At 44.5% G+C, this 20,244-nt stretch overlaps 1 protein-coding gene across 1 annotated transcript in view; it reads right to left on the bottom strand.

The window, feature by feature from the left end:
* The window catches only part of FBF1 (Fas binding factor 1), an 85,499-nt gene that overhangs the window by 51,982 nt on the left and 13,273 nt on the right, over nucleotides 1-20,244 (bottom strand). Inside the window, exons 3-4 of the mRNA XM_075845614.1 lie at nucleotides 6,508-6,592; nucleotides 3,445-3,496 (exon numbers count right to left, since the gene is read on the bottom strand). Coding sequence (XP_075701729.1) covers nucleotides 3,445-3,496; nucleotides 6,508-6,592 — 137 coding nt within the window. The remainder of the gene's footprint in view (nucleotides 1-3,444; nucleotides 3,497-6,507; nucleotides 6,593-20,244) is intronic.

The raw sequence follows: 20,244 nt of genomic DNA, 5'->3' as shown, positions 1-20,244 counted from the left end.
GTATATGTAAAATGTAACTATATTGTGATCACTGTTACCGAGGTTTTCACGAACATTGACATTCCCAACAAGCTCTGCATTATTAGAAATGACCAGATCCAACAGAGCTTCACCTCTAGTCGGGTCTTCCACAAACTGGCCCATAAAATTTTCCTGCAACAGGTTGAGGAAATTTCTCCCCTTTACAGTTGAAGCCGAACCATGACGCCAATTAATATCCTGGTAATTAAAATCTCCCATTATCACTACAGTACAAGCCTGTGCAGCCCGCTCCATCTGTTTATATAGCGGACCTTCCATCTACTCAGTTATATTGGGGGGTATATAGATTACACCAAAAAGTAATATTTTCAGTGTTTACCTCCCTTTGTAATTCCACCCACAAGGTTTCAACCTCCTCACGATCTTCACCCTCTAATGTCTCTTTCACACTCCCCTTCATATCACTTCTCACATACAGACATACACCACCACCTTCATATCACTTCTCACAGACAGACATACACCACCCCCTTCATATCACTTCTCACATACAGACATACACCACCGCCTTTCCTATTTGTCCTGTCTTTCCGAAACAGTGTAAAACCCTGTAAATTTACAGCCCAGTCGTGTGAAGAGTCCGGCCATGTTTCAGCAACACCAACTATATCTATATTTTCTTCCAGCATCAAGGCCTCCAAGCTCCCCCATTTTGCTTGCTAGACTTCTGGCATTTGTGAACATACACTTTAACTTGCCTTTCAGTTTTTCACTTTTATTATCAGAAATGTGATTATTTTACATTATTTGGGCATTTTTATTTTCATTGCGGTTTTGTAACAAGATGATCTCCTTATCCTGTGGTCTAGTCCTCTCCCCACAGTCTATTTCTCCCCCCCCCCCATATAGTCTGACCCAACTCTAACTACCTCTTTATTTTCTACATTGACCTCCCTCCTCAGCCCTAGTTTAAATACCCCGCCACCCCAGCTAGAATCTCCCCATGCACAGCGGACCCCCTTCTATTTAGGTGCAAATTATCTGCAGAATACAGTTTGTACCCCAATGAAAAGACAGCCCAGTGCTCTAGGAACCCAAAGCCTTCTCCTCTACACCAAGACTTAAACCATGCATTTAACTCCTGGAGCTCCCACTGTCTTTCCTGTGTTGCGCATGGCACAGGCAGTATTCCTGAGAATATTACCTTCAGCTTCAGCTTGTAGCCTAGTTCTTTCAATTAAGGCTCCTCCACCTACTATTTATTCTGTCGTTGGTACCCACATGGACCACGACAGCTGGATCATCACCAGCCCCTCCCAGTAATTTATCCACCCGTTCCACCACTTGCCGAACCCTGGCAACCATTCGGTTGAGGCGGTCATGGCGACAAATTATTCTATCCGTCTTCTTGATTATAGAATCCCCTACAACTACTAATTGTCTTGCCTTACCTGCATTACCATCCTGCCGACTACTGGCTGGGCTGTTCTCCCGGCTGTTAGTGGGACGAGTATCCACTAGGGCTGCCATTTCTGAGACCGACACCCTCGCATCATCACCGAAATTGGCAATTTTGCTTGGAATATTAGAAACAAGATTGGCCTTCCTTTTCTTGGACCCCTTTCTACTGCCCCTAACTACATTAACCCAGACACCAGCCTGGTCCTGCTGACCCATGTCTTTACCCTCCAGGTCTACCCAACTAACTGCGTGCTCAGTGAGCAGCATGCTCCGCTCAAGATTGTCTATCGCCCTCAGTGTTGCATTTTGCTCCTCCAGATCTCCAATGCGAGCTTCCAGGTGAACAACATGCTCACATCTGCCACAGAGGTATTCACCCTGGAACTCCGGCTCCAGTCATTCATACATATGGCAAACTGTGCACTGAAGAAAACCTCCAACATTGCTGTCCATTATCCCAGTTACAAAAAAAACAGTGAACAATTGATAAAGTAAAACAAAAGAAGAAGAGTACTTACAGGGACTTTATCTCCTCTTCTCAACTCCGGTTTATTAACTCCACTTATTACACAAGCCACTTAGTCCACAAAGCCCAATGAGAGCAAATTAAATATTGAAAAAAACAAAAAAAAACACACAGAGGAGACAGGGAGAATAACGTAAGGCTATGGTCACATGGTAGATTTTATTTGGCGGGTCCCACCGCAAAATGCGCCACAGAATTATTCCTGCCATCAGCTGGAAGATTCCTACTCCCTTTCACTTCAATGGGAGGTTTAGCCGCAAAAACTCCGCTGTGTGAACAGGGCCTTAGATCTGCTCCTCACAGACATGAGATGTTACCATCTGTAGATCAAATTCTGCGCCTCCTATTAGTCACCTGTTATATACCTGGACAGTGTTACCTGAACGCCAGGGGTCACATGATGTGGGTCACATGACTGCCGCCATCTTTAGTCCATTCAGTTATCCTATGGATGCATTTCTATGGACTAATCTATGGGCTAGACCATTTTTTATTTTTTTTTAGACAAAAGCAACTGCACTGATATTTAAAATTCTGCTCACATACTAAAAATCTGTATCTCTATAAATTAATAAAACAAAATTAAATAGTGGACAACCCCTTTAAGTCTTTAAACGTGAGTGCATTTTATGCTTCTCTTGAACCAAACACATTCCATGATGTTTAGGTCATTGGATCAGTAATGGACAGCCCAATATTTTGACAACACCACCATTTTCTTTGTTCGAGAAGGTCTTTATCTTCACCAAAGCCTTGAGGTCATCATCTTGTCGTAGAACAGAGTTTTTGTTCCAATCAGAGGTTTTCTAGAGACTGCAGTCTGTATTTGTGCTTATCAGCAATTACGATGCCTTCAATCTGAAAAAAAATCCTCAACAAGAGGATGCTCCACTTTAGTGAAAATCCCTACCCTCTTTGTGCTAGGAATCTGTGTGCGTCTTACAGAATTAGAAGTCTAGTCACTGAGATTGGGGACACGTTATTCTGGCCCTATGACATAAACGGTAAATGCAGGGTTAACCTAAAACTGCAACATGTAAGGTCTCTGTTTGCCACCACTATCGTTGGGCAGTCAGACTGCCAGAACTTATGTAGATCCAGGGAATGAAGGACCGCAGTGCTGGTTTAGCGCTGCAGCCCTATCAAAGTTTTTTCCTACACAAAAGCACTCCCAGCCACCAGTTGTGCAGGGAACTGCAGCACAGCGCCCCCCTTATTCTCAGGATAAGTGGCGTTCTCCCACCAATCTGAAAGTGATTGCACATCCTAGCGATATATGAAATAACTTTGTAACATAGGAAAACACCTTTAGACATATGCTCTGTGCACATCATGAGGGTGAGAGGACATCGGACATATTGAAAGCAGTGGTAACAATACTTGTTCAAGAGCAAAAGTGAAGTAAAAAACAAAACTGTCCCACCCGCAATCAACCACTGATAATTCACGAGTGCAAATTTAGAAATGTCCCTTACCTCCGCTGCTTCTTTGGCTAGTTGATCAAAGAAGTCATCATCAAGTAGTGACCTGGTTCACAGAACAGTATGAAAAGTATTCAGATGCAAATATATAATTTTACAGTGTTCTTACACTAGTGTATAACTTAATGTATGTGTATAGGGGAGCCAGGAGATAAGCGGTGCTATAAGTGCTGGCAGATGCTTATTCCCCTCTTCCTATTAAAATAAACATGCACACCTAGATGATCTGAGCATACATGTTTATGGGGGAGACAGCTGTTGGGGAATTAGTCCCCATCCCCATTACTATTCCTCTCTCCCAGAGAGTCTTGCTCTGTCTCCTAGTGGAGGCCATGTCGCATTTGCAAAGCCCCTAAGGGGTCAAAACAGTGGAAAACCCCAAAAGTGACCCCATTTGGGGAACTACACCCCTCAAGGAAATTATTTAGGTGTATAGTGAGCATTTTGATCCCACAGGTTTTTTGCAGAAATAATTGGAAGTAGGCCGTGAAAATGAAAATCTAAATTTTTTCCAATAAAATGTAGGTTAAAGCTCATTTCTTTTCATTTTCAGAAGGACTAAAAGAGAAAAAGCACCACAACATTGGTAAAACAGTTTCTACCGAGTACAACAATACCGCATATCTGATCATAAACGGCCGTTTTGAAACACGGCAGGGCTCAGAAGGGAAGGGGCGCCATTTTGGAGCTCAAATTTAACAGAATTGGTTTGCGGAGGCCATGTCCCATGTGCAACGCACCCGACAGGCCGAAACAGTGGAAACCCCCCAAAAGGGACCCCATTTGGGAAACTACACCCCTCAAGAAAATTATATAGGGGTATAGTGAGCATTTTGACCGCACAGGCTTTTTTGCAGCAATTATTGGAATTAGGCTGTAAAAATGAAAATCTATATTTTTTCAAATAAAACAGTTTGCGCTTACATTTTTCATTACCACAAGCAATACCCCAAGGACTAAAGGAGAAAATGCATAATTTAAAGACATTTCTCCTACGTACAGAAATACTCCACAAGTGGGGACAAACGGCAGGACGCGGAAGCGCCATTTAACTTTTGGAGCTAGGATTTAGCTGGATTTGTGTGTGGACACAATGTCGCTTTTAGTATAATAAATGAAGTATGAAATTACTCATTTGTGGATGTGTGGTACGCTTTGAAGCAATACTTGATACACAGGCCTAGTTTTTCGGGGCAGGTTTCACAGTGATAAATAGTGTCTTTTCTAATTCACTTTTGGAACACGCTCTGCACCTTTTTTGTGTTCTTCCCTTCTTTGCAGCTTAGGGTACTTCATTGGGGAAATGTTGCCCTGGTAAAATACGTGGACTATCGATACCAGCAGATGTGCTCCGGCCCTCCCCTGCCTGGTTCCCAAATAGAAGTGCGTTAATAGCCACCTCTTGAAAATTAAAGAGGCTCTGTCACCAGATTATAAGTGCTCTATCTCCTATATAATATGATCGGCGCTGTAATGTAGATAACAGCAGTGGTTTTTATTTAGAAAAACAATCAATTTTGACCAAGTTATGAGCTATTTTAGATTTATGCTAATGACTTTCTTAATAGACAACTGGGCGTGTTTTTACCTTTTGACCAAGTGGGCGTTGTGGGGAGAAGTGTATGACGCTGACCAATCCGTTACCAATCAGCGTCATACACTTCTCTCCATTAATGTACTCAGCTCAGCCTGATCTTGCGAGATCATGATGTGCTGTCACATACACCCATATTAACTTTACTGAAGTGTCCTGACAGTGAATAGACATCACCTCCAGCCAGGACGCGATGTCTATTCACAATCCCGACACTTCGGTAACGTTTGTGTGTGACTTACTCACACAGCACATCGAGATCACGCTATGCTGTCATCCACAGCGTGATTTCGCGAGATCACGCTTGCTGTCATTAAGTCCCACACAAACAATCACCGTCATCTAATTGTGCCCCATGACTCCAGGGCAGTTTTCACAAAAATGCAATTGCAGTGATCTCTGATGCGGGGGAGCTGCAACGGCCCCCTGGGCGATTAGTAGAGATGGCCTGCTGTCAGGGACAACAGCCATCTTTACTTAGTCACAGTGCCATCAGCACCGGTGACCGCTTCCCGCCGCGCAGTAACTGTCTGGCGCTTTGCGGGAAGCACCTCCCGACAGCACCGTATATATACGGCGCATGTCGGAAGGGTTAAAGAGAACCTTTCACCTGCCCAAACATGTGCAGCTGAGTGCAGCATGTAATGGGGAGGGCTGCACAAACCCTGGGGCACTTTAAACATTTTTCCTCTCCTGCTGTTATTTAGATATCGGTGCCATTATATTTGGCACCCGATATTTAAATGACCCCCTGAACTGTCAATGTGGCGTGTAATTGGCAAGGAGGCGTGTAACATCACTGTGACACTGTCCAATCAGCTATGGACAGCGTCACAGCAAAAGCTGGAGAGAGGATAGTGTGTGTGTGCACACGCGCACCTCGGAGCTGTCCGAGCATGTGCGCGCACGCTCTCACTCTTCAGCTCTCGGCAGACAAGCTGACTGCGTGATCTCTTGCAAGAGATCAGTCTTGTCCTTGTCTGCCGAGAGCTGAGGAGTGAGCGTGTGCGGGCGCGCCCGCACGCACAGCTCCGATGCCGCTGCCGAAGATACTCCTGCCGCCATAGAACAGAAGAAGAATAATTCAGTCCTCTTCTCCTCTTCTGTTCCGTGGTGGCTCTCGCTCTCCTCACTCCAGCTCTTGCTGTGACACTGTCCGTAGCGGATTGGACAGTGTCACAGCGATGTTACACGCCCCATTGCCCATTACACGCCACATTGACAGTTCAGGGGTAATTTAAATATCGGGCGCCAAATATAACGGCACCGTCCTCTAAATAACAGAAAAAGATAGGAACATTTTTTATAGTGAGACAGGGTTTGTACAGCCCTGCCTATTACATGCTGCACATGTATGGGCAGGTAAAAGGTTCTCTTTACGTATATTGAAGAATTGTCTATCTGTGTAATCACGAACTCATAGTTTATTTTGCTATAAAGGAGGTAAACTTTAAGAAACTTACTTTTTGCCGGCGATAGACAGAACTGTAGACCGTTTTCTGTTGGTGGATGCAGATGATGCTTTGCGAGGCCTTGATGGAGATGGATCTGTAAATATGACAAATAATACAGATTTGACTCCTGCAGCAAAATTACTTATAATAGACATAGAATTAGTTATTTGAAAAAAAAATAAAAAAATCGGGAAAACTAACAAATTAGGCCTATGATTATGGATTAGATGACTTCTAGGATCCTATGACTCAATTGGTAAGACTTATTGCAACGAAAAAAACGTATTCATACACAAACCGACCATAGTGACCAATTACATAACAAATGTCATTTTCACTACCTGATTGGTTGATTTGCTCTAGTTTGTATAAACCTCAGTACATGTATATGTATAAATGAATACATTTCAAAGACATTCTAGGATTGTAGTTTATGATATCTGAAGTGATACAGGATATTGAAATCTATGCTAATCGTTTCTCGACCACACCATGTAATTAATGGGCTAGGGGACTGGTTCTTGTACCTGCAGCCCATTAATTTACGCGCCAAGCTTGATGACACTGAGAACTCACGAACGAAATGCCATCGGCAGGATCGGGCTGTCACATAGACAGCCTGATCCTGTACTGACAGGAGCCTGACATAAACAGTTCCCTGTTACAAAAAGTCCATGAACAGTGCTCATATTAAAGGAACAGTGTCATCACAAATTATTTTTTTATATGTTAAAGATGTTAGTGCTTTATTAAAAACGTTTATATTCATTTGTGTGTTTGTGTTTTACTTTTTCTTATTTTTACACTTTTTCTTCCCTATGGGGGCTGCCATTTTTTGTTCCATTTCTGTGTGTGTCGATTAACGACACATACAGACATGGAATACGGCAGCCACAGTCCCATAGGGACTGCGAACGGCTCCCGTCCCATTGACTGCAGTGTACGGCGTCTGTGTGGGAACTGCGCATGCGCCGCTCCCACACAGTCCTATTCGAAATTGGCGCCGTCCGGCGCCATTTTCCTGTGGACCGGAAGTCGCGGCCGGACAGTAATATTACTACTTCCGGTCGCGGCTTCCGGATTTGTGCACTTGCACCAGCGGCAGCAAACGGAGCGGACGGGCCGGAGGGAGCCGCGGCGGCAGGAGCAGGTAAGAGATTTCAATGTATGTTCGTGTTTGTGTGTGTTTACTACTGTATGTAAACCTACTACACTGTGGGTTAGCTCAAAAAATGGCGACACACAGTGTAGGAGGTTACATCGTTCAAACCCCTCGTTTATCCCGGCACTAGCCAGGATAAAGGAGGGGGGGATGCTGAGAGCTCACTAGAGCGAGGGCTTTTAACCCAATGTTGCAATGCTGCAATTTTGGGAACAGCTCCATCTAGTGACCAAAAATGGGTAGTATTATAAATTAGAAATAATTTATAATATTACATGGACTCGTGCAAAAAAATAAAAAAAATTTGAACAATGTTTAATCACCCACACACTAAATGTTTAATTTTTAAAAAAAAAACATGTTTTTCTGGCAACACATTCCCTTTAAGCGCTGTGTCCCCCCCCGAATACAGAAGCCTTGCTTCGGCTTTCTTGCGGTTGCTAGGGAATCTTGTGACGTCATTAATGATGTCACAGGGAATCCCAGTGCAGAGAAGGCTTGGAGGCATGCAGAGGGGACGCAATCTGCATTTTCACTTCATGTCTGTGTATACAGATACGGATAACAGTAATCAAATGGGCTGTTAGCCGTGATCTGTATATGGGGACAGTAAGGAACACGTAGATCATGTGTTTCCTGCTAACCTGTGCCACCCACAATAAAAAATAAAAAGATTTAAAAAAATACTGCGTGATACCCCCAGCCACCAATATAAAGGCCCTTTTACAGCGGCCAATTGAGCGCTCACAAAACACTCGTTCCCGATTATTGCCCTGTGTAAACAATCAGCCGACGAACGAGCAAATGTTCATCGGCTGATATTATCGTTTAGGGTATGTGCACACACACTAATTACGTCCGTAATTGACGGACGTATTTCGGCCGCAAGTCCCGGACCGAACAGAGTGCAAGGAGCCGGGCTCCTAGCATCATACTTATGTACGATGCTAGAAGTCCCTGCCTCGCTGCAGGACAACTGTCCCGTACTGTAAACATGATTACACTACGGGACAGTTGTCCTGCAGCGAGGCAGGGACTCCTAGCATCGTACATAAGTATGATGCTAGGAGCCCGGCTCCTTGCACTGTGTTCGGTCCGGGACTTGCGGCCGAAATATGTCCGTCAATTACGGACGTAATTAGTGTGTGTGCACATACCCTTAGGCAGCATGAAATATCATCGTTGTCGGCAGCATATCTCCCTGTGTAAACAGGGAGATGTGCTGCCGACATTATAGAAATGTATGGGGACAAGAGACCGGAGAAAGGAGTGCTCGTTCCCCTAAATTACGGATAATAGCTCCTTGTGAAAGGAGCAAACAAGCGCAGAACAACGAGCAGTCTCGTTGATCAGGGGGTTGTTTACACTGCCCTTGTCGGGCCGTGTAATAGGCCCCTAGTCTATTCTACCCCGTCCCCATTTACTTTTACTAAAATATTTCTGTACTTGGACGACTAAAACCCATGTACAGATGCTGCGTCTAAAGCTAAGAAGGGAGATCTAGTGCTAGTGCTATAGTGACGCCATAAGTTACACAATGTACACATACTTCACATCGCTATGTGCCGAAGGAATAGAGGATTAATTTATGGGGTAAACATAGCATGCAAAAATAAGGTAAAACTATTTTTTTCCTGTTTCTATTCCTCCCCCCAAAAAACTAAAAATTTCATTTATATCCACTTGAATTTTAAAATAAGAAGAAAGCCCTATGTGTACCGCCAACAAAGAAACAAAACCTTAGGCCCTGTCCACACAGGGGTTTTTTGCAGGCACAATAAGTCTGCCTCAGAATTCCTTCAGGCATTTTGAGGCAGATTTTGACCTGCCTGAAATTTTTTTGCCGCAGTTTTTGCAGCGCTTTTCACTTGCGTCCATTGTAGCTAGTGCAGGGACCGCGGGCAAAAAAACGCAGCGAAAAACAGGTTTTTCCACCCGGGGGGAAAAAAACGCCTCTTCCTCCCATTGAAATCAATGGGGGAGGGGGGGGGCGATTTTGCCGCTGATTCAGATGCGGTTTCCACGTCAAAAACCTCTGTGTGAATATGGCCTTAGAACGCAGCATTCCAAAAGGTGAAATTTTGCTCTGGCCAAGAAAGGCCCAAAACACCTCTGACCATGAAAGGTTTAAAATGATAATAGAGGCTCTGTTCACATCTGTATTGTGGTTTCCACTCATAATCCACAGGATATGTCATAAATGGCAGATAGATGTGGGTCCCACACCCATCTCTAGAACAGGGCCCCCTAAACCCTGTTCTAACTTTTTCTGCTGCAGCTGCCTCCCGGCCACTTCCTGACTATATGGTCGGGAGTACAAAAAGAGTGTAGCTCGTGGAGATACTGTAGCGTCCATGTCCGTGGGCCGTCCGGTTTACTTACCTCCCGACGCCCGCAGCCATGGATCTGTGAGCGCTGGTCCCCATCTCTTTCCTAGGAGACGCCAGCGCTCACTTCCGCTCCGGTCCGCTGTGTCCCATAGGGTGCGTGTACACGATCGTGCCCGCTCTTAAAGGGCCAGTGCGTGCACATGAAAAGAATCATCATCATCAAGTCACATGATTTCCTGGACTATAAGAATGCCTCTGACCTTCTGATCCTTGCCTGAGCGTTGTTTGTCATATCATAGTTTGTCTAAGCAAATGGTCTCCTAGTGTTTTCCAGTTCCAGTGTTCCCTGTTCCTGTATCCTGTGCTATCCTTGTCAAGTGCCGTGCTGAGCTGTAGTCGTGCTGTGCTGTATTCCACGCCTGTCCTGCTGCTCCACGCCGGACATCTACCCGCTGCCTAGTCCCAGCCGAGCCTGCCTTGCTACTGTCCGAGCTGCCACAGGTACCTTATACGAACTGTGGACTGTGACCTGCACCCTGTTGGCCAGCTGCCATACCGCCAAGGCGGTGCGGCCCAGTGGGTCCACGAACCCAATGTGACAGCTACGCTGTTTTCGGAACTCCCACAGTGGTGAATAGCAGTCGACTGCACTAATGATTCCGTCAAAACAACGGAACCCAGATACATGGCCTGGACATGGCACGGAGTAGACGTGCTGCATGAGAGCTCCGTGCCTGCACAGCCTCAACACTTACATTAGCACCTTTACTGAAGCTGCATTGGTCTCCTGATGGTCAGGAAATCCAAGCAAGCCTCTGGGACCCCTTATTATACAAGGAGAATGTCGGCCACTGGATCTATTTACAGTTAGCTCTCTGACGCCGCAGCTGGGCGATTTCCAAGATGGAGCTAACGGAGCGGGAACATGCTCGTACCGAGACTCTGCCTGCAACAGGGACCTCTCCTTTAGCCTCCTCCGCTGACACAGGTACCTGCTGTGCCCTTCCCTCCACATCTTGCTCCCAAGACTCATTTACCATTCCGCTGGATGGGGCTATACCTGCCTCCGCGGCTCGTAAAATGGCATCTCATGTCCGGGAACATTCCACACGTGGTGCTTGCCCTGCTCCTGCACCTCTCCCCAGTACATCAGGAGCTGCAGTCCTGCCTCCCCTTCCCTCCAGGGATCAGGTCTCACCGCAGGCACACAATATCTCCAGCGACTCTGGCAGGGGGATGATTTACAGGGACTAAGAAACAATTATCGGCTATGCCTACTAAACAGGACATGGAAAAGTATATACATTTGGAGACTACTTATAAATCAGAGATTCAATCTCTTACCGCCAATCTAATCTCTTACCGCCAACCTATCTCATTTAACGGATCGAGTACAGCGCATAGAGGGGGATTTTTCTGCTGTTTCAGTTCAACAAGCTTCTCAAGCAGACCGTTTGGATCAGCACTCCCATCAGATTCACATGCACTTTAATTTGTCGGAGGATTATAAGAATAGGAATCGTCGCAACAATATCAGGGTTCGGGGAGTACCCGAAGACATATCTCCTGTGCAGTTAATACCCACTTTACAGAAGTTGTTTAATTCCTTATTGGATCGCCCTGCTGATGATACTCCGGAAATGGATAGAGCTCATAGAACCCTTGGTCCTCGCAATCCGGGCCCTGACAGACCGAGAGATGTCCTTTGCAGCGTTAATTTTTTCTCTATTAAGGAAGAAATTATGCGGAGGGCTCGTGATAAGGGTGATTTACTACTGAATGGCACTAAGATACAGTTGCTGTCCGACCTCTCTAGGATGACTTTAGATAAACGCAGGGCGCTTCGACCTTTGATGGATGTGCTGAGAGAACGTGAGATCTCTTATTCTTGGGGTCATCCCTTTCAAATACAAGTGCGAAGAGATGGTATGCTGTTGGCCTTCAGAGACCCTGGAGACGTTCCTGACTTTCGCGCTGTTCTCAATTTACCTCGTATCTCCATCCCTGATTGGCCATATGTTTTTCCATCGCCTCAACATCCCCGTCCACGACGTCGTGGTCGGTCTCCATCATCTCCTGAGAGTCGCGTAGCAGAACAGGTGTCTCCTGCTGGCCATTCTTCTATTTGTCAATGGAACTTCTTATCATTCCTAAGATGTGTCGTGAATATGATGGCACCCCGGAAACGTTTGCAGGATTGCCTATGGAGTACTGTTGTATAGGACCTTTAGGGGCCGTTTTGCTGGTTATGTTTACTCTATGGCAATTCACTGTTTAAATTGATATAAATATAATTGTGCTCCCACAATATGAGAAAATTCAAGGGTTCACTGAAGTGACAACTGAGTAAAATATACCTTTTATTAGTAACTCGTTTTAAAACCAGGGGTAACACACCACTGTGAAATAGGCCCCACCGTGTAAATTAAAAAATGAATTAAACAAGAAACACTGAGTCATTGAGATAAATATATCTCAGTGTTTATAACAATATTTTACTGGAACCAGCATTTGTCCTGGGCACAGCAATAGTACAATCCCCAAAAAGCACCAGTGTCCATGAGCAAACACCGGATCTCCTAGCGCTGGGTGTAACACAATGCTACTGTCCCCTATGCAAACATTCCATGTACAATGAAAGACCCTACGCGTTTCAGATACTCATCCTCAGGGGTCCGTATCTTGGTCACTCTGGCCTCGTCGCCAGCGATAATAATATTCAACAGCAGATATTCTGCTGTGCGTCACGGGAAGATGCTCGTATCGATGTCAACGGCATACTTCATTACAGGCGCTGGGTTACTATAAGCACCAAGACTCCACCCCTCGTATTTGGCGGCACTACATGAACTGACCAATCACAACGCCCTCACGATTCGTGACACCTGCCCATGTGACCCCCCGCCGTCAGCTGACAGCCAGGGGTCATCATCGACCGCATCAAACCGACCGCGCAGGCGCAGTAGAAGCCAAGGACATATCGCCCGGGCTGCCAATTTAGAGGAAGGTAAGAGCAAAACGATAATTGATTTGAAAGTATGTCTTGCGGGACAGTTACCCACCGCAAGTGGACTGCCTCAAAAAACAACTCTATAGTTTATAAACACATGTTGAGTGGACAAAAATGCGGGGTCCCTCCCACTTAGAAATTCTGACAAAAAATCTCTTTATTTGTTGCCTGGCCAAGATGGCCATATCAAAAACAAAATGCACTATGCAAAATACAAAAATACACCACTCACCCAAAAAGGCAGCCCAGGGTGAAAACCGGCCGCCTCAAGAGGAATGGAATTGCATATTAAATAAAGCACGTATAATTGGTCTGCTCGTTTAAACCCGCTGGTTGTATGCATGCCAATCTATGGATCCATTGGGCTTCTTTGCGTAGAATTAAATTGTCCCAGTCGCCTCCTCTTTTAGGGGGTCTAATGAGTTCAATTGCTTGAAACTTTAAACATGCTGCACGGCCTTGGTGTTTAGCATGTACATGCTTTGATATTGAGGTGTCCCTAGCATGGATAATATCTCCAACATGCTCCCTTATCCGGCGCCGAAATTGTCGTGCCGTTTTGCCCACATAGTTTAGGGGGCATGGGCATGTAATAAGGTAGACTACCCCCGCTGTTTTGCAATTGACAAAATCCCGAATGTTGTACTTTTCCTGTGTTGCAACACTGATAAAGCTATTCCCTTTGAGAATAAAGTCACAAGCTTTACAGCTACCACATCTAAACGTGCCTGGTGTTTGTCTGTCCAACCACGTACCCCTAGGTATAATGGGGTCAAAACAACTGTGCATGACTCTGTCCCTAATGTTTTTCCCTCTCCGGTACGTGACAGAGGGCCATTGTGTGATCTGATCTACCAAATCTGTATCAGAGCTGAGAACACTCTATGGCAATTGTTTGATATTTTGTGCATTCTTAATAATTGCGCACTGTACTTTCCTATGCATTTTATATGCCTATCCTGTTGCACGGTTTCTTCCTTTTCTTTCTTGCTCATGACCGACGTCTTTACAGGTAATATTATTTTTCCTTTATTTGATGCAGATACATTACCTGATATTAATAGTGTTGGGGTTTGTACGGGACGTCGACTCGGCCTTGTCCTGACACTTCTCCTCTTAGGGATTCGCTGGTTACTATCCAGTGTTTAACTTAGTTTTGTTTTCTCCCGGATTAGTCTTTAGGGAGCGGGTGATAGTTTCTCACCCTCCTACTTGTTGTCTTTGTTTGTCGCATGGCTTTCCCCTTCCCGGTTTGTCTTGTGTTATCCTGTCATATTTACTTGCTGCTTATTGCATTTTTTCATTTGGCATTGATGTCCATAGCAGTAGTGAGAGAGATGGCTCAATTGAAGTTGGGTACCCTTAATGCTAGGGGACCTAATGTCCCATAAAAACGCTCACAGGTATTATATAATATGTATAAGGAACGAGTGCATATTTTGTATCTACAGACTAATTTTAAAGTGGGCCACACGACACAGTTCACTAATAGACATTATCCAGTTTGGTTTCATAGTGCCAACCCAGACGCCAAGTCACAGGGTGCTAGTATTTGTATACATAGGTCTATTTCACAAGGTATTAATTGATACGGAGGGTCGGTATGCATTTCTGAAGATTTGCATTAGAAATAAGGTTTTCACTCTTGCCAATCTCTATCTCCCTAATCAAGATCAGGCTCATGTGTGTCGACTGTTTCTTAGGAGTTTGCAAAAGACTTTGATTGTGGGCGGCGATTTTCATTTAACCTTCGATTGCAGGCTTGATACCTCCTCGGGCAGGAATACTGTTCCTAAATCCCAGTTGGTGGCCTTGAAGGCTACTATGCATTTATTGCAAATAATTGACATGTGGAGAATACTTAATCCTAAGGTAAGAGAGTATACGTATTTCTCTACCTTTCATAACATATATAGCCATTTAGACGCCTTCCTCATCAACCACCACTAGCTTACCCGGCACCCTACCCCTGAAGTGGGGTTCTATGCTTTGATCAGACCATGCTCCGGTCTTTCTGACATTAACCTTTCCCAACTCAATGCCCACCTTCCAATCTTGGAAGATCAATGATAACCTTCTGCATGACACTGTGTGCGTATCGGCACTCAAAGAGACACTTGACACATTTTTAGCCATTCATGTTCTTGACCCTACCCCCCCCCCACGACGCAGTGGGAGGCCCTGAAATGCGTGGTTAGGGGTGTACTTATACAACTGCCAGAGAATCATTGCGTTCTCAGCTTGATGAATCTCATGCTAAATTTAGGGATCGGATGGGTAGGCACTCCTACGAATTTGCGGATAAATGCAGTAAATCTTTAGCACGGATTTTACATCCCCACACACAAGCGTCTTATATCTCTACAATTGCATCTCCATCTGGCACGGATATCCATGACCCAGTAGGCATTACTGAACGCTACAGACAATATTATTCTGCTTTATATAATATTAAGGGGCATTTTCATAATATGCAGGCTGCTGCGCGAAGAGATTGATCATTATGTGAATGACACGTCACTGCCATCTCTACAAGCCGGGAATGCATCGGGACTTGAGGAGGAGTTTATTGACACAGAGGTAGAGCAGGCGATTAAGGATTCTCCGATGGGTAAAAGCCTGGGACCTGACTGGTTTAACAACAGGTTCTATAAATCATTTAAAGATCAACTTACCCCGTTTTTGACAAAGGTGACCGCCAGTGACCGTTAGTGACCGCCAATACGCCTTTTAACGGCGGCCACTAACGGGCTTTATTCTGATGCATATGCCTTTTTACGGCACTGCATCAGGATGAGTAAACAGAGCAGGGAGCCGTCAAATCTCCCTGCTCTCAGCTGCCAGAGGCAGCTGAGGGCTGGGAGCGTCCCTGCTCTGCCGTGTGAGATCGATATAAGTATCGATCTCACATGTTTAACCCCTCAGATGCGGTGCGTAATAGCGTGCACTGCATCTGAGTGGTTTTGGAGAGAGGGACGGAGCTCCCGCTCTCTCCCACCGACACCCGGCGATAAGATCGCCGAGTGTCTGTGTCTTCTATGGCAGCTGGGGGCCTAATAAAGGCCCCCAGGTCTGCCTGTCATGAATGCCTGCTAGATCATGCCTCTGGCATGACCTAGCAGATGCCTGCCCGTTTTAAACGGACAGGCAGTAATACACTGCAATACAAAAGTATTGCAGTGTATTATAATAGCGATCGCAGAATCGCATATTATAGTCCCCTAGTGGGACTAGTAAAAAAAAAAGTTTAATAAAGTTAATTAAAAAAAATATGTGAAAAAAAATGAAAAACCCACTTTTTCCCCTTACAAACTCCTTCACTATTAAAAAAACAAAATAATGTTCTTGAATGGGGATGTGATGCACATTTCTGATTTTGTTTTAGTGGGTTTTTGCTTTGGTCTTTGACTTTGTTTGTTAATTTACTGTGTGGAGGCCTTCCCTCCACTATGTCTTGTAACTTTGTGTACTGAAACTTAATAAAACTTTGAATAAGAAAAAAAAATAAAATAAAATAAATTTAAAAAGTTACGCATATTTGGTATCGCCGCGTCCGTAACGACCCCGACTATAAATCTATTACATTATTTAACCCGCACGGTGAACGCCGTAAAAAATTTCATAAAAAACTATGGAAAAATTGCTGTTTTCTGTGAATCCTGACTTAAAAAAAATGTTAGAAAAAGTGATCAAAAAGTCGCATCTACTCCAAAATGGTACCAATAAAAACGACAAGTCTTCCCGCAAAAAAAAAGCCCCCATACAACTGCATCAGCGGAACAATAAAAACGTTACGGCTCTTCAAATACGGAGACACAAAAACAAATAATTTTGAAAAAAAAGCGTTTTTACTGTGTAAAAGTAGTAAAACATACAAAAACTATACAAATTTAGTATCGTTGCAATCGTAACAACCCGCTGAATAAAGTTATTGTGTTATTTATATCACACGGTAAACAGCGTAGATTTAAGACGCGAAAAAGCGTGGTGAAATTTCAGGTTTTTTTCTATTCCCCCCCAAAAAAAAGTTAATAAAAGTTAATCAACAAATAATATCTCCCCCAAAATGGTGTTATTAAAAAATACAACTTGTCCCGCAAAAAACAAGACCTTATACAGCTATGTCGACGCAAAAATGAAAGAGTTATAGCTCTTAGAATGCGACGATGGAAAAATGTAAAAAATGGCTTGGTCATTAAGGTCTAAAATAGGCTGGTCATTAAGGGGTTAATTCTGTGTCCTTGTCCCTTTGCCCCACAGTCTCTGGAGGCCCACATAATCCTTCTACCGAAACCAGGTAAAGACCCTACTAGATGTGCCTATTTCAGACTGATCTCCTTGATAAATGTTGATGTAAAGGATCTGCCAGGCACAGCTTCGGGGTTAACTCCCAGAACTAATCAGTCAGCACCTGAGAATACATCCCTGAGACTGACTCCTGCTTCCACCATTCAGGCTGGCAGGCTTAGGAGTGGGAGAACCTATCGTAACCTGGCCAGACTCAGCTAGCTCCCGCCCTTTGTCTATTTAAGCCTGCACTTCCTGTCCCTCGGTGCTTGTGATTCTTTCCTTGTGGTTTCCTGGCCCAGCTACAGCTCCTGCTATTTTTGATCCTGCTCCATATAGACCCTGGCTTACCGACTACTCTTCTGCTTTTCGTTTTGTACCTCGCACACTCCTGGCTTGACTCGGCTCGTTCACCACTCTGGTTGCTCACGGTGTTGCCGTGGGCAACGGCCCCTTTTTCTTGCTTGTGTTCCTTTGTCGTGCACTTACTGAGCGCAGGGACCGCCGCCCAGTTGTACCCCGTCGCCTAGGGCGGGTCGTTGCAAGTAGGCAGGGACAGAGTGGCGGGTAGATTAGGGCTCACTTGTCCGTCTCCCTACCCCCTGCCATTACAGTTGATGTGTAAATCTATGCTAAATTGATCGACTCTCGTCTCTCACCATTGTGTAGCTTGATACGTGATGAGCAGGAGGGGTTTATACATGGAAGAGAAGCACGTTACAATACTAACAAGACCCTTCTTCTAACGCCCTATGATCAGAAGCATGGAGTGCCCATGTGTTTGCTATCCGTAGATATCGAAAAGGCATTTGATCGGGTGAACTAGGTTTTTCTCCGCAGTGTCTTGGCTCAGATTGGACTTGGCTCTAACATACACTACCTTTCAAAAGTTTAGGGTCACTTAGAAATTTCCTTATTTTTGCAAGAAAAGCACAGTTTTTTTCAATGAAGATAGCATAAAATTAATCAGAAATACACTCTATACATTGTTAATGTGCTAAATGACTATTCTAGCTGCAAACGTCTGGTTTTTAATGCAATATCTACATAGGTGTATAGAGGCCCATTTCCAGCAACCATCACTCCAGTGTTCTAATGGTACATTGTGTTTGGTAACGGTGTTAGAAGGCTAATGGATGATTAGAAAACACTTGAAAACCCTTGTGCAATTATGTTAGCACCGCTGTAAACAGTTTTGCTGTTTAGAGGAGCTATAAAACGGACCTTCCTTTGAGCTAGTTGAGAATCTGGCGCATTACATTTGTGGGTTCGATTAAACTCTCAAAATGGCTAGAAAGAGAGAGCTTTCATGTGAAACTCGACAGTCTATTCTTGTTCTTAGAAATGAAGGCTATTCCATGCGAGAAATTGCCAAGAAACTGAAGATTTCCTACAACGGTGTGTACTACTCCCTTCAGAGGACAGCACAAACAGGCTCTAACCAGAGTAGAAAGAGAAGTGGGAGGCCCCGCTGCACAACTGAGCAACAAGACAAGTATATTAGAGTCTCTAGTTTGAGAAATAGATGCCTCACAGGTCTTTAACTGGCAGCTTCATTAAATAGTATCCGCAAAACGCCAGTGTCAACGTCTACAGTGAAGAGTGTCGACTCCGGGATGCTGGCCTTCAGGGCAGAGTGGCAAAGAAAAAGCCATATCTGAGACTGGCTAATAAAAGGAAAAGATTAATATGGGCAAAAGCACACAGACATTGGACAGAGGAAGATTGGAAAAAAGTGTTATGGACAGACGAATCGAAGTTTGAGGTGTTTGGATCACACAGAAGAACATTTGTGAGACGCAGAACAACTGAAAAGATGCTGGAAGAGTGCCTGACGCCACCTGTCAAGCATGGTGGAGGTAATGTGATGGTCTGGGGTTGCTTTGGTGCTGGTAAAGTGGGAGATTTGTACAAGGTAAAAGGGATTTTGAATAAGGAAGGCTATCACTCCATTTTGCAACGCCATGCCATACCCTGTGGATAGCGCTTGATTGGAGCCAATTTCATCCTACAACAGGACAATGATCCAAAGCACACCTCCAAATTATGCAAGAACTATTTAGGGAAGAAGATGGCAGCTGGTATTCTATCTGTAATGGAGTGGCCAGCGCAGTCACCAGATCTCAACCCCATAGAGCTGTTGTGGGAGCAGCTTGACCGTATGGTACGCAAGAAGTGCCCATCAAGCCAATCCAACTTGTGGGAGGGGCTTCTGCAAGCATGGGGTGACATTTCTCCCGATTACCTCAGCAAATTAACAGCTCGAATGCCAAAGGTCTGCAATGCTGTAATTGCTCCAAATGGAGCATTCTTTGACGAAAGCAAAATTTGAAGGAGAAAATTATTATTTCAAATAAAAATCATTATTTCTAACCTTGTCAATGTCTTGACTATATTTTCTGGTCATTTTGCAACTCATTTGATAAATATAAGTGTGAGTTTTAATGGAAAACACAAAATTGTCTGGGTGACCCCAAACTTTTGAACGGTAGTGTATTGAGCAAAATTATGGCGCTATATAATAGTCCTATAGTTCGAGTTAATGGTCTCTTGTCGGATCCTCTGACTATACCCAATGGCACAAGACAGGGATGTCCCCTCTCGCCTCTGCTGCATGTTTTGGTCATGCAACATTTGGCTGTGGCAGTGCAGGGTAATCCCAACATTAAAGGCATTTGCATTGGTGCCCAACACCGCAAATTGGCGCTTTATGCTGACGATCTTCTTCTATACATTACAGACCCTATGATTTCTTTGCCTTCGTTGATCGGAGAGTTTGAGCGATTTGGCCACCATAGTAATTTTAACGTCAACTACTCTAAATCAGAGGCCTTGAATATATCCCTCGATGCTTCTCTTTCTGCTCATCTCGCTCAGGCCTTCCCGTTCAAATGGCAACCCACTTCTCTGAAATACTTAGGAGTACATATTCCCACCCACTTGTCTGATTTATTTAA

Source organism: Rhinoderma darwinii, chromosome 13 (genome assembly GCF_050947455.1).
Source record: "Rhinoderma darwinii isolate aRhiDar2 chromosome 13, aRhiDar2.hap1, whole genome shotgun sequence".
NCBI classification, from domain to species: Eukaryota; Metazoa; Chordata; class Amphibia; order Anura; family Rhinodermatidae; genus Rhinoderma; species Rhinoderma darwinii.
This window is presented reverse-complemented; position numbering and strand designations above follow the sequence as displayed.